Below are 14,972 nucleotides of genomic sequence, written 5' to 3'. Positions count from 1 at the left end.
GAAAAAAAAATGTGGATGCGGCCACGTTGACAAGTCATGTTGCAACTTGCAATGACTGAAATTCTGAAAAAGTATCTATAAAAAATAAAATAAAAATTCTGAAAAACAAAACAAAGACAACCTGTCAACCACAGATTTTCATCCTTATCCTGAAAATTGAAAAGCAAATGAAGAAAGAGAACAACTCAACAACCATTGTCTCACACAGTCACACTCTCAGGTCAGTAATATAAAAGAAAAGAAAAAAAAAGAAAAGAAAAAAAAGTTGAAGGCTTACGGTGCAAGAGATGGCCGAAGAAGAGGCGGAGATGCTGGAGGCCAAATAACAAGATTTGTGTTTTTTTAAAAGATTTGTGTTCTTGGATTTTGATGGTTGGTTTTTCTATGCAGGAGTTCTAAAGTTTTCCCAAGATTGAGCAATAAAAGTAATTCCTTTTTTTTTTTTCATAAAATTGTTTCGTTTCTCTTCTTGAGCATTTAATGGTTGTTGTTGTTTTTTTTTTTTTAATAAAATTTTCTTTGACGTTTGGTTTTTCCATGTAATTTTTTTCTTCTTATATTATCAGCAGGGGCGGGCATCAACATTAACAATACGGGACTCTTAACATCAAGGTTATAAATAACATCATCCAAAATAGGATCGGAGCAATGGACCAATTGGCACACAGATATTGGAATTGGTTATGGCCGTGATAACAGAAAGAGAATCACCTTCCAACAAAATATTAGAAGAGGCCAGAGACAGAAGCTGCCTCTTGATCAACTGCATGCAAGAAAGAGCCGCCGAGGCCTCACCTCCAGAAATATCGAGCACCAAAACTTTTTTGGTAAAGACAAAGAAAATATCACGAACATGATCAGAAAACACCGCAACGACCACCATGTAAGAGCTCCGAACCGCTACATCAAAATTAATTTTGACGGCATGCACCATCAAGGGGATGGACAAGACCAAAGGACGTCGTAGGCGGAAGAATCAGGGGAGATGCAACTGTGCACACACTATAGAATGAATTGTCAAGTTAAGCCGGCTGCTTTGCTTATACTGTGTAAAAATTAGATTTCACATTAAAAAAGAAAAAGAAAAGAAGAAACGACATACAGAGAGAGTTGCAAACATGGATCAGCAAAAATAAAAACCGAAGCAAACAGAGAGCTTTTATTCCATCATATATTATTATATACGTAATGTGGCGTCGATCTGCACACATGTACGTGTGCTCACAAAGCCTTTAAGCTTTTATTACGTCACATATTATTTTACATTAATTACCAGCTAGTTTCCTTCCTCTTCAAGGGCAGAAGACAACCTCGTAGTTAGAACCACCTGGGCACATGAATGTGCTTGTTTGGTCATCCTGGGGGTAACTAAAAGCATCGCGGCAGCGATCTTTGAAGAATCTGGAAAAGCCTGTAGGGCCACAGCTTCCAGAACTGCAGCAATATTGGTCGGTCTTGTACACGGTGCAGGGGTTGTTACAGCCTCCGGGGGCCCTCAACTCAGCGGGGCACTGCCCGTTGATATCAGAAGTACATCTTATTCCACGAGTGCATCCATTAGACGTGGGGCTAAACTCCATAGGAACATTATACCCTTCAACAAGCGAGATATCGTAGAAGTCCATGTTGTTGTATTGGTTTAGAGCATATTCGGCAAGGGTGTTTGGGGCATTACCAAAGGCTTGGCATTGGAGAAGCCCGGCGCAGTCACCGGTCTGGCATTTGCCACGTCCTGCAGCATTGAAAACGCAGCCTGTTCGACCCCAAATGCGAGCCCCTTCTGTTCCGGCATTAACGTTAAAGCTCCATATTTGACCTCGATTGAGCTGCTTGCCACCACCTGGTATTGCTGCGGCCCAAACTGTGAAGGGGCAACTGTTTCTTACATCAAATCTAGCTGCATGGGCTAGACTGAAGCAGAGGGTGATTGAAAGGAAGAACAAAATGGATAGATTTTTGGAGAGACTCATTTTGTGAAGTACTTAGAGATATTGTGTAAGTTCTCGTGGTTTGTGAGGGAGCATGGGTAGGGGTTTATATAGGGTGAGCTTCGGGTGTGGTTATGGCCTTCTTGGTGCGTACGTAGGTCCTACATGCATTGTGTCCTAGGGAAATTCTATTGGCTAGTGAGGCATTTGTTTGAAAATTTGACACACCGTTTTATTATTATTGGCTAGACTTAAAGACAAGTCAAGAAAAAAAATATATCTTTGTGAACGATGTATTTGGTCCGTAGTTAATACTTCCAGAATATTCACCTATGTCCTTTTCAACGCTATAAATTTTACGCCTATGTGAAACTAGGTCCCATAAATTTTATTTTTTTATTTTTTTATTTATTTTTTTCCTACACAGCGGTGGTGGTGAAAGGGAGCGGGAGCAAAGTGTGCTCTTAAATATCATTGATTCCTCCTACAGTCAACAATTGCTTAGATAGGATACTTTAGTGGGTCTCGTTTTTGAGTCTCTCTCCATTTCTTTAGTATTGTGTAGAAAGAGTCGGAGGACTTAGTCCAACATAGGTCGAGGAGTGGGGGCGCACAGCTAGAGTGTGCTCTTAAGCACGCTTTGATCCTCTTTCAGTTAGCAATTGCTTAGATGGGGTATCTTAGTGAGTTCCGCTTATGAGCCTCGATCTATCTCTTCTTCAGTTTTGACAATGCCGTCGCTTCTCTCTTTCCCCACTTCCCCAGTGTTGTATAAAAAAGGAATCATGGGACTTATTCCCACATCAGCCAAGGAGCGAGAGCAGAGTGTGCTCTAGCACCACTGGATCCTGTTTCAACTATCAATTGTCTGGATGGGATACCTTAGTGAATCCCGCTTCTGAACCTCTCTCTCCTATTCAATTCTGACAATGTCATTTCTCCGTTTCCTCACTTCCCTAATGTTGTGTACAAAATAAATCATAGGACTTAGTCTCACATTGGCCAAGGAGCGGGAGTAGAGTGTTCTCTTAAGCACTGTTGGGTCCTGTTCTAGTTAGCAATTTTTTGGATGGGGTATCTTATTGGGTCCCGCTCCTGGGCCTCTCTCTCCTATTTAGTTTCGACAATGTTGTTTCTCTCTTTCTCTACTTCCCAAGTATTGTACAGAAAAAGAAATCATTGGATTTAGTCCTACATGTACTCTTAATTACCACTAGGAGCGGGAGTAGAGTGTACTCTTAATTACCAGTACTAGGTCCTCTTCGATCTAGTCAATAATTTCTTGGATGTTGTATGTACCTCAGTGGATCCTGCTTCTAAGCCTCTTTCTTATTCAGTTCCAACAGTACTATCGTTTCTCTATTTCTTCAATGTACGTTGTGTAAAAAAAACAACCATAAACTTTTTAACAAAGTTTTTTTTAGACTGGATTTTCAACCCAATCTATTTGAAAATTCATATTTGACACAACAAATTTTAGCTAAATAATCTTTTTTTTTAAAAAAAAATTTTATCTACTCTCTTTTTAATTTCTTATCCCTAAAAGCAATTTTTTCATGGCATCCAATGACGTGTTGACATGTCAATTTCAGGAGTGCTGATACTGCGTGTGAGGGAAAAGCCTTCAACTTTTCTTCGTGCTCGGGTTGAAACTAAAAACTATCTACGTGAGGACAAAACAAAGATAGGATTTAGATTTAGAACCATAGATTTCCAAGTTCCAACAAAAGGGCGTAAAAGTGAGTTAATATATCTTTTGTATTTATCCTTAATTTCAGGTTTGTTGATTAGAGGCGCCAAATGCATGATTTGCTATGAAAGAATCTAATTTTCTTGACTTTATACTTAGGCTATTTGCGAATATCCGATATGAATATGGCACGAAATTAAAAAATTAAGATTTAGTGTTATAGGGTTTGGGTGAAAGCAGGTCGGTCTTGTTAGAGCAATTAAGAAATAGGTCAAATTTGTGTCAATCCACTTAACCCGTATAATTAATTATTGTTATGGATAACGATTGTCAAATTAGTTTTGTTATGAATTTAGTTGTGAATGTATATAGTTGACATAGTTTATACTTATAAGATATGAAATTGTGTTAATCATGCACGTCAGATAAAGCATTTGTGCCAACTCGCTCTCTATTTTAGTTATGTACTTTCACTTTTTTCAAAAGTAGAGAGAATCAAAATGAATTTTTTTTTATTATTATTAATTTTTAATTTTTGGTATTATTAAGCTATAGTAGTGTTCAGCAAATATTTTGAGCATTAATGTAACAACTAGCCATTATTGTAGCTAAAATGGCTAGCCGGATGAGACCACTTTAATGCCCATTTTTACTATAGGGCTAGCCAAAATAACCCTAGGCTAACTCAATGAGAATGCTTTTAAACTTACATTTATTTTGTAGCACGTGATTGTTAAGTACGTACATTTTTAAGAATACAAGTAAAAATCACAAACTTTAATAAAAGTGTATATGAGAGTTATATGCTTTAATTTAAGGACAAATATCGATTTAATAAACTGGATTAAAAATAAAATAAAATTCTCTCAAACCTAATTTTAAGAAGAAGAAAAAAATTCTAAAATCTTTAGAAACATAAATAGGAATCATGGAAACAGAGCTGAGGGTGCACATGAACATAGAGAGATTGATGCTGGTTAATTATGCTGGGATTAGTTATAATTATTACCTCCTCCTATCAATGCTTATGTTGCTTTATAAGAAGGAAAAAAAATGACATCGCATCAGCCTCAAATTACTACAAGAATTTAGGTCCTTAACCACCACGTACATTATCATTAACAATCAAAATGTCGTTGCTGATCATAATTAATTATCAGCAACAATATTTTCTGATCGTCGTTGATGCAACGAAGTATTTTAATGTTTTCGTCGTGGATATCTCATTGCTGATATGGTACTCATAATTTTTTTTTCGTTGATTATCAGTGATGACTCGAATTAGTTGTCGCTAATGAGGTGATTAATTATCAATTAGTCATCGCTGATGATCTGGCTATTAGCAAAAAGAAAAACATATTCTATATTAATTTATATCTTATACAAAACATATCCTATATATGTTGTCGATCATCCTCTCTCTCTTGTACATATTCTATATTATTATATGATATACAAAATACAATCTATATCGTTGTTGCTAATTTTTTTTTTATTATTATTATAATATCATGTAGAAAACATATTCTATATAATTAAATATCATATGATATATACATAAATTATGCATAACTCATAGGAGTTGCTTGGTATACATAACTCGGGAAGAGCTGTCCACGGACATTTGGAAGGAGTCAAAACATATACTATATAATATATTCGCGATAGATTGAACTAGTGCATGGGGATGATACAAAGTTTAAAGAGTTTAATCGATACTTCAATAAGACTAATGCACTGGGAAGATACAAAATTCAGAGAGTTTGATCGACCATTCGATCATATCACAATTAATTGGACTAGTGCATTGAATGATACAAAATCCAAAGAGTCCGATCGATACTTCGCTCATGTCACAATGCATCAGACTAGTGCACCAGGATGATACAAAATTCAAAGAGTTCGATTGATCTTTTAATTGTATCATGATTGATCGGACTAATGCACCGAGATTATACAAAATTCAAGTAGTTTGATCCATCCTTCGATCGTATCATGATTGATCGAACTAATGCACTGAGATGATACAAATTATAAAGAATTTGATCATATCACAATCTATTAGACTAATGCATGATCGATTGGACTAATTAATGCACTAGAATGATACAAAATTCAAAGAATTTAATTGATCATTTGGTCGTATCATGATCAATCGGAATAGTGCGCCGGAATGAATTTTTTTTTTTAAAAAAAAAATAATAATAAAAAAATGGTTTCAACGACCTATTAATTTAGATTAAAGATCTTTTTTTTTAAAAAAAATAAAAAATAGTGTGTTAATATATATACTATTTTATATTTTTGTAGATATAAAAAAATTAAAAAAAAAATATCTACAATCAAAATATAAAATATGAAAGACAAAAATTTACTAAAAATATTAAAAAAAACAAAAGTACATATTTTTTTTAAAAAAATTCAAATAGACTATCAGCAACGTGTCGTCGCTGATGTGAGTTTTAATTAATTTTTTTTTCTCAAATAGACGATCAGCGAGGACACTTGAGTCATCCTCGATATCTATAATGTGTCATGCTTGATATCTATAAGATTATATATGTTGTTACTAACAACAACTATTGTCGTCGCTAATAGCTTCCTGTTACAACCTGCGCGTGAAAAAAAATTCCTGTCAATTTATTAACGTCAACCAAAAATGTCATCGCTAATAGGAAATTTTTACTGAAATTAACGACGACTATGAGTGACGACCCAAAATTCGTTGCTGATAAGCACTTATTAGCGACGAGTCGTCACTGAAAGTTTGGTCTCTATTGACCGATATTCTTGGAGTGATGCGAGGTAAATGACGAAGACAAGGTTTAAACTTATGACCATTGCTTCAGATATCACGTTAAATCACCATTTATCGATCACAAAAGCTTAAGTTATAAGAAATGTTTGATTTAATATCAATTAATATTCTAGGATTCCCCCTCACATCTGAGCTCAAACTCACACTTAATAAGTGAGATCCAAAAAGTGAAAAAATTAAATGAAATAGAATGTAAATAAAAGAGAAAGGGTTCGAACTCATGACTTTTAACGTTGTATAAGAGCAAATTAATGTTCTGAGTTTGAACATTGTCTACATCATTCAATTCTCATTTTAATTAAATGGATCAAACTTGAACAGATTATCTAGCTCAGTAATCATAAGTTCAAGCTCATCTTGTGTTAGAAAAAAAAAAATTAAATGACATTAAATACTCGTCTCAAATTCAACCATATTGTGTGGCGCGCATAGAAAATTCAAAAGTTAAATCTCAAACTATACATATATATATATATATATATATAAACAAAATCCTTGATAGATATTATGTACCTTCAGCTTACTTTTACAATTGCCAGAAGTCCCTCTTTGCGAGCCCAAAATCATGACTACAAATCATATCTTTTAATTTGTTCTCTACTGATAGATCCCCAACCGGATTGACATTATTGGACCATCATCCATTAACAGGACAAATCTACGTACGAAGATAATCTTTTAAATTCTGAGAAGATACAGATCTATAAAACATGATTGCTTTGCACCGTCAGAGTTGTCTTAATTTGTAGGTAAAAGACATACAGTTTAAGGGCCGTAATTCTCAATGATCAGTTTGTGAGTATTTGGGAGCTGGGAACCATCCAAAGAACCCAATAATTCTCAATGATCAGTTTGTGAGTATTTGGGAGCTGGGAACCATCCAAAGAACCCAATAATTCTCAATGATCAGTTTGTGAGTATAGTGTCTCCTTATCCATCAATATCACAATGGCCATTTTAGGGTTAGATACGGCCAAAGATGATCGATAAGCTTCCTCAATTCTATCTATCAATATCACAAGGACTTTTTAAGTTTAGGTACCAAGAATCCAAGATGATTATAACTAATTACTAAAATTAGTTATCTTCGGTCATTCGCTGTACGTTTAATTATACCAAATTTGCACTAAAAAAAACAAGTCAATAACATATATAATGAAGCTGCATTATGCAATATCTTCTGCTTTGATTGCATATTGTTAGAGAATATAAAGTTTTGAATCAACTCTCTAGATTGGATTACAATCAAATTAACCTAAATGAAAAATATGCTTATAAGAAAACATACCAATGTACATAATATGAAATATAACCAACGTAATATGAAATATATATTCTAACATCCTCTTTCAAACTTGAATTTGGAAAAAAGAATGAATTAAAGGCAGTTGAAGTTGATGGTAAGATCAAGGAGGTGCCGGTGAGAAATGCTGAAAGTAACGGCCGGAGAATGGAGACTATAGCTCCATCAAAAGAATCCGGTGAAGCGCCCGGCCTCAACTGACAATGAAGGGTCAAACCACGTACATTGTGCCAAGAATATTCACCAATGATCGAATTGAGTCGTTGATCACAACAAAATAGGGACAAAAATGAACTATAAAGTTCCTTCACATGTAAAAACAACTGCAACAAGCATTTGGTGTACCACTAAAATAGAGAAAAACACAAAAAATAAAAAATAAACACTGAAACTGGAAGAAAAAACAACACGGGCAGATAATAGAGGCTTAAAAGAGGCATCAGGAAAATAGTGGCTTTGATACAATGAAGAAATTTATATACATAAAATATAAAATAAGAAAAAGAGAAGAGAGAGAAAAGAGTGGAAGTGGAGAGAGACTTATAAACTACATCTTGTATATTCTCTATCTCTAACACATATAATGAATTGCTGCCCTAGGAATGGAGAACCCTAACGATACTTGATTATATTGTTTATATCCATTCATTTGTTTTAAAAAAACAAAACAAAAAAAATGAAGCCTTTCATCCATTAATAGATTTAGGCTGCTGGGGATGTCATTTTGATTCATTTTTGTCTGAATGCATTGACTAAATCTGCCTTTGAAAAGAGAATTTGATGAATACATGTGATATGGTCACATGCATTGATTTAAAATAACTAGCATCCGCCATCCGGCCAATTAGGCCGGCATACATCTCTTAGGCTCTTAGCAAGCAATCTGGCAATTAGTGTTGTGTTACTTGAATATTGCTGCTAGCTAGGTCTATAATTGCTAATGATTGCTGCTTGTACTAATTTTTTAACTAATTATTTTGTACTCAATACCCTGGAAATAATTACTGTTCCTATATTTTTCATATAACAGTGGATCCTACAAGTAAAATTCATACATGGAACACTCTCTAAAATAATATTGAATAATTTTCTTTTAAAAAAAAATATGTGTTTGGGATTGTATTGTTCACAAACTATAATTACCAATCATGTCTAGACAATTCTTGTTTAAGTAGAGCGATAGTTATTGTTTAAAGATGTCAAATTTGGCTGCCCAGAAAAAATAAAAAAATAAAAAGATCTCTTATTTTCCTGTATAAAGCAGACAGTGACAAAAAAGAAGGAAATATGTAGATTTCTTAAGGTGGTTTGGGACTGTGCTTGTGGGGAATTAAGCAAGGGTCTATAAAAAAAACCTTATACGTATATCTCTTTTCAGTGCAAACTTTTTATCTGTAATTTCTCATCCATGCATATTGTTATTAATTGAATTAAATTTGACAGAAACTTCACTTAACCCCTAAACTAATTCCATCACTTTTGTAGTTATTCTCCAAAATTCAAAAACTCTCAATTTAGAATATTGAACTTTCAATATTTTGTAATCTCATCCCTCCCGTCGTTAGGGTTTAGAGTTAAATCGATCATGCCGTCAAAAGATAAAATAATCCTTATACCCCTGTAAACTTTATAAAATTACAATTAAGTTTTATTTTTTTAAAAAAAAAATGGGTATTTTAAGAATTCAACCACTTCTGTTAGGATTTAACAATAAATCCTAACAGAAAATTTAAACAAAAGCATTTAAGGGTTTGTTTTTATTTTTAATTAAGTTGCGATGAAAATAAAAGTAAAAATATTTTTGAGTGTGTGGAAGTATCCTGTATTGAAAATTATTTCGTGAAAATTTAGGTTTTTGTCCAATTTCAAAATTTCAAACTTTCCCTCTATTTCTTGTTTTACACTTTGTCTCACATTGAAAAGTTATGAGATTTATGTGTGCTTTACAATGGTTTGTCTTACTCTTATTTTGGGTACACACATAATAGTTGTGTTCCCCAATTTGAAATACTGGTTGCTCGCACGATTCAGACGCATACTCGCACGAGCCACGTGCTTATGATTTACTTGTACATTTTTCCTTATGTGTACAACTGCAATTCTAACATATACATTTTTCATTTGAATATTTTCAAAAATAACTGTTTTTTCAACAATCATTTTTTAACTGTAAAAAAATGTTGTTTCAACAGTCATATTTTTTCAAGTATTTAACTACTTTTTCAACAGCCAAAAACTACCATTTCAACAGTAATAAACTGCCTTTTCAACTCTATAAAATATAAATTTTGGCAAATTTGACAATTACCTTTTATTCTCTTCTTCTTTTTTGTTGTTACAGAACTTCTTGTTTGAAGTAGTGTTCAGAATTTATAATCAGCACACTACATTCGGGTGGTATTTGTTAACTCAACAACCTCATAGGCACAAAAGTTACCTATTTAAGAACCCAAAGCACATATAAATCACTACAATGAATGTCATGTAAAAAAAAAAAGAAAAACAATCAGGGGCATAAAGTCAAGGTATATATATTACAATTTTATAACATAACTATAATTCCTAGCGTAGTTTTCCATATCACTAAAGTTATAACATATCATGATATATATATATATATATATATATATGCAATTCCCTTATGAAAGCCGGAGTGAGCCTCTGATCTCGATCCCCTAGTTCATGAAAATTGGAAAAAAGCGAGGGGCTTAGCAAGTAAAATTTTCAATCCAGTTAAACTAAATAGATAAAAGTTGAGACTTAAGCATATAACATAAAGCAAATTACTTGAGTTAGACTCTATTTTTTGTGCGCAGTTAAAACATTTTTCTTAGTCTTAAATGTTTGGAAAGATTTCATAAATCATCATCTTTCATCAAACTCGACATAAAAACGTGATTTAATTCTGAACAAGTAAAAGCTTCTCTTTTCACTTGTTTTTTATGGCTTTGCATAATATTACGCTTCGTATGCATGGGGTTGTACGATCCAACCTCTAAAAATCTAAGTTTATGTATGCCAAATTTTAGGTTGAGCGTGTACAGAATTTGTACGTGAAAATTGCCGGAACGTTTTCATGAAAAAATGTTTGCATGTGTAATATATTTTTGGGAAAATTTAACAAAGGAAAATAACATTCATGAGACGTAAAATGCTTTGTGATTCTCATATGTGTTAACTATTTTGTGGGGTTCTCCCACACTCTAGGGCAGGAAAATTTGTAAGGGCCTCTTATTGGGCGGACCTGCTCAGGCAAGTGGGCCCCACAAGGACCCTTTCACAATCGTCTACCCATTTATGTATATATTTTATTTAAATGAAAATATATAATCATTGTTAGCCAATATGTGTATATTTTCATTAAATATAATCTTTAGGATGATTTTTTTTTTTTTAGTTGTTTTTTCGTTTTTATTTTTATGTTTAGAAGAAAAGTTTATATCTATAGGTTACTAGATTGAATAAAGCCATGCATCGTAAACGTCTTTTTGAAGGATACATCATAAGTTAGTACTTTGACATCCCATAATTCCTTCAAATTTGATATTAGAGGCTCTACATAGACATCTATCATGAATCATGTTGAACTTGGGCCTCAAATAATTAAGGATAACATAAAAGATCATTTCCTATACATCCAAATCAACAAATTGTATGGTACCAGCATTACTGGCCGAATACTGTAAATAGACATAAAAGATCATTGTTTCCTTATAATCTATCTCTAATGCTAACCCAAGCCTGACATTGTGAGGATTAGAGGCAAAATCATGATATATACCATGAATCGATCAAATACCTTTCAAACTACACCATCGACCGTATGCCCTAATACCCCATCATTTGTGCACTCATCAACGTGCTACTTCATGTGTGAAGCTAGTGGTATTCGATGACATAAACAATCTTTATTTCAACTTGGGGATGAGAATATGGGTTAAGCTAGTTTTGACGGTTTGTGATTGTGATGTAAATAAAGGTAAGGAAATGAGTAAGGCCAGGGTTTAGAAAAAACCTTATTGGTATAACTTTTCAGTGAACACCTTTTATTTGTATATATATTTCTAATCCATATTGTTATTGAATTAAATTTAGTTGGATTAAAGGTGTGTACCAAGACACGTGTATATAACAAGATTCGGATCCGGGGTGAGCAGAGACCCACCAGCGTCATTGCAGAGTTATGTCGGCCTAACTTGGAGCAGTACTACAGTCAAGTACAAGTGGAGTTTTGCTAGCAAGAAATCTAAAGATGAAATATCCTCCTGTCTTTTCAAGATGGTGGTTCATTTGACAAAAACTGTTTTTAGTCTATTTTTAACTTTTAGTAAACTAGTTGTGATATAAATTATAAAAGTAAAAATATTTTTGAATTATTTGTTAATATTTTTTATTTTTTTGTTAAAAAAGAAATATCATAAAAAAAAATGCCAAATGAGCTTGTTAGTCAATAAGACGAGTAATTTTAAGTGTCTATAAAATGTCTATCAAAAAAATAATGTGGCTTTTAAAATCACTATTGAACGTTTGATTGATCAAATAGTGATTTTTTTTTTTGACATGTCCACACAAAAGTGGGGAAGGAGAATTCGAACTAGTAACCTTCGCTTCATGAGGTATGGTACCTAGCCGATTGAGCTACCCATTGGGAACACCTCATTTTTTTATGGACACTTGATGAATACTTATATGATATTTAAAATTACTCCAATAAGGCATAGTGGAAAAATATTAAAAAGAATTATCAAAGAAATCGTTATTTCTAAGGCACAGCAAAAAAAATTAGGGTTAAATATCTTTATAGTACCGAGTTTTGACAACTTTATTTTTTGGTACCTGAGTTTAAATTCGTATCACAGATGGTACTTGGATTTTGAGAAAAGATGAACTTGGCAACTCCATCTATTTTTCCGTCTAATATTTAACGGTCCGTCACGTGTCAACCGCTGAGGTTGACACATGGCACTATATAAAAAAATTAAAAATCTTTAAAAATTAATTAAAAATTAAAAGAAAAATAAAATAAAAAATAAGAGGGGTGGCTCACCACCCCCCATGGCAGGAAAAAATAAATAAATAAAATAAAATAAAATTTGATGAGTTTTGGCCATTGGGGGTGACCGAACCACCCCAAAAAGAACCCATCAAAAAGAGTTTGAAGGTTTGCCCTTGGGGTGGCCGAACCACCCCCAATGGCCAAAACCCATCAAATTTATTTATTTATTTTTTGCCATGGGAATCCTAGACCAGCCACCCCTCATTTTTTTTTGTTTTAATTGCTTTTAAAGTTTTTAATATTTTTATTTTTTTAAAAAAAAATTATAAATTTTAATTTTTAAATTTTTAAATTTTAATTTTTTTTTTATATTGCGCCTGAGGGTTGACACGTGACAAACAGTTAAATATTGGATAAAAATAGACAAAGGTATTAAGTCTATTTTTTTTCAAAATTCAAATGTCATTTGTAATACGAATTAGAAATCAAATGTCAAAAAATAAAGTACTATATACAAAGGCACTTAACCCAAAAATTTAACAAATGTCAAAAAATAAAGTACTATATACAAAGGCACTTAACCCAAAAATTTAACTGCTCATTCCTGCTACGAAAGCTCACCGTCAAAAACTACATAAATTTTATGTGTATAGTTTTTTTCTCTCTTTTCTCTTTACTTTTCAATAAATTGCATAGCCAAAAGACCCTAGCTGGCATATGTCAGAGTCCATTAATCTTAACAAAGTCGATATATATATATTATTATATTATTATTATTAGCAGGGCCGGCTGAATATATACATTTTAAGGCTTAAAACCATAAGTCAAAATAAGGCCTTTTCTTTATTTTTAAATATTAATATTATACTTTTATTTAAAAATTACCGATGATTCAATTGGCACTTGAGATCAAAATTTATTGTTGTCCCTTTAAATTTTTGTTAGAATTTTGGTTGTTCAATGCTCATCACAAAGCCCAAAAAATCGAAATATGATCCTCTCCATTTCAATTGAAATGGATACTATCCATTTTATAGTCACGATTTAAAGTTAATGCATTTGATGATGTACATGATTTGACTTATTTAAACTTTTAAAAAACAAGTCAACATTGACTTCATATACACTATTAGATGTATCGACTTTAAATCCTGACCGTTCATTTGAAATAGATAATATCAATTTTATTAAATAAAATGGAGATGATCGTATTCCCAAAAAATCTCTCCCTACAAAGTAATTGAATATTATTATTATTTTTATTATCTCCATTATTTCCAAGAAAATAGAACCTTTAATTTAAAGTTGGAAAATAAGTTTTATTTAAGAGTGTCTTTAATTTTATTTGACTCTCTTATTTAATACTATCAATTTTTTAAGATTTATTTCAAAAATTGAATGTTGAAAGATTAAATGATATTAATGCATTTTTAATTACTTATTACTATAATTTAGGGCCATGGTTAAAGAATATTAACCATAATTAAGCCTTAAAATATTTTTTTTATAAAAAAAAATCTTAGTAATATTCATTAATTGGTGGCCTAATTAAATTGGAGACCTTAGACGACTGCCTAATTTTTTCTATGGTAGAGCCGGCCAGATTACACAGGATCCTAAAAATATTACTAACAATATTGAATTGTCAAGTTTATTTCTACTAAAAGTTTATCGAAATAATATAAAGTTTATCGAAATAAAAGTGGGAAAATACTTGATTAATCATCAGCCACAAGAAATACCGACATAGAGAGAGAGTTGCAAACATGGTTTTCGCCAAAAATAAAACCAAAGCATAGAGAGGGTTATGACATATATATGAGCGTGATTTTTTTTTTTTTTTTTTTTTTTTAAGTACATCAGTAACTATTACAATGAAAATTTAAAAGAACAAAAACAGGAGGGCTTGGGCAACCCAAATTTAAAACTAAGAATGAAAGTACGCGGGGGCGATGCTTCCGAAGATGCGGGCCCTTTGGCTCGAGGCACTGATGCCACAAAGTCAGGGTCACCAATAAAGGTGATATCACAAGTGTATTGAGTCACAAGGACCCAAACACAAAAACAGTGGTAAACTGGGGGAGAGAGATACAACAAATAAGCCCAAAAAAACAACAAAGAAATAAACACATAAACAGTAACAGTAGCCGTTCGGTAGGAGGAGGAGCAGTGGGAGGCCTCTCAGCAACAGGAAACACCGGTTTCGCCCAGAACCACCGTTGGCCGAAAGTGGTGGG

At 32.8% G+C, this 14,972-nt stretch overlaps 1 protein-coding gene across 1 annotated transcript; it reads right to left on the bottom strand.

The window, feature by feature from the left end:
* Nucleotides 1–1,133: 1,133 nt before the first annotated feature.
* Nucleotides 1,134–1,997, bottom strand: LOC133854351 (thaumatin-like protein). The gene has a single exon (XM_062290510.1). The coding sequence runs from the start codon at nt 1,968–1,970 to the stop codon at nt 1,293–1,295; it is 678 nt and encodes a 225-aa protein (XP_062146494.1). The 5' UTR covers nt 1,971–1,997; the 3' UTR covers nt 1,134–1,292.
* Nucleotides 1,998–14,972: the final 12,975 nt, after the last annotated feature.

Source organism: Alnus glutinosa, chromosome 13, assembly GCF_958979055.1.
Source record: "Alnus glutinosa chromosome 13, dhAlnGlut1.1, whole genome shotgun sequence".
NCBI classification, from domain to species: domain Eukaryota; kingdom Viridiplantae; phylum Streptophyta; class Magnoliopsida; order Fagales; family Betulaceae; genus Alnus; species Alnus glutinosa.
The sequence above is the reverse complement of the archived record's forward strand: the minus strand, read 5'-3'. Positions and strand labels throughout refer to the sequence as shown.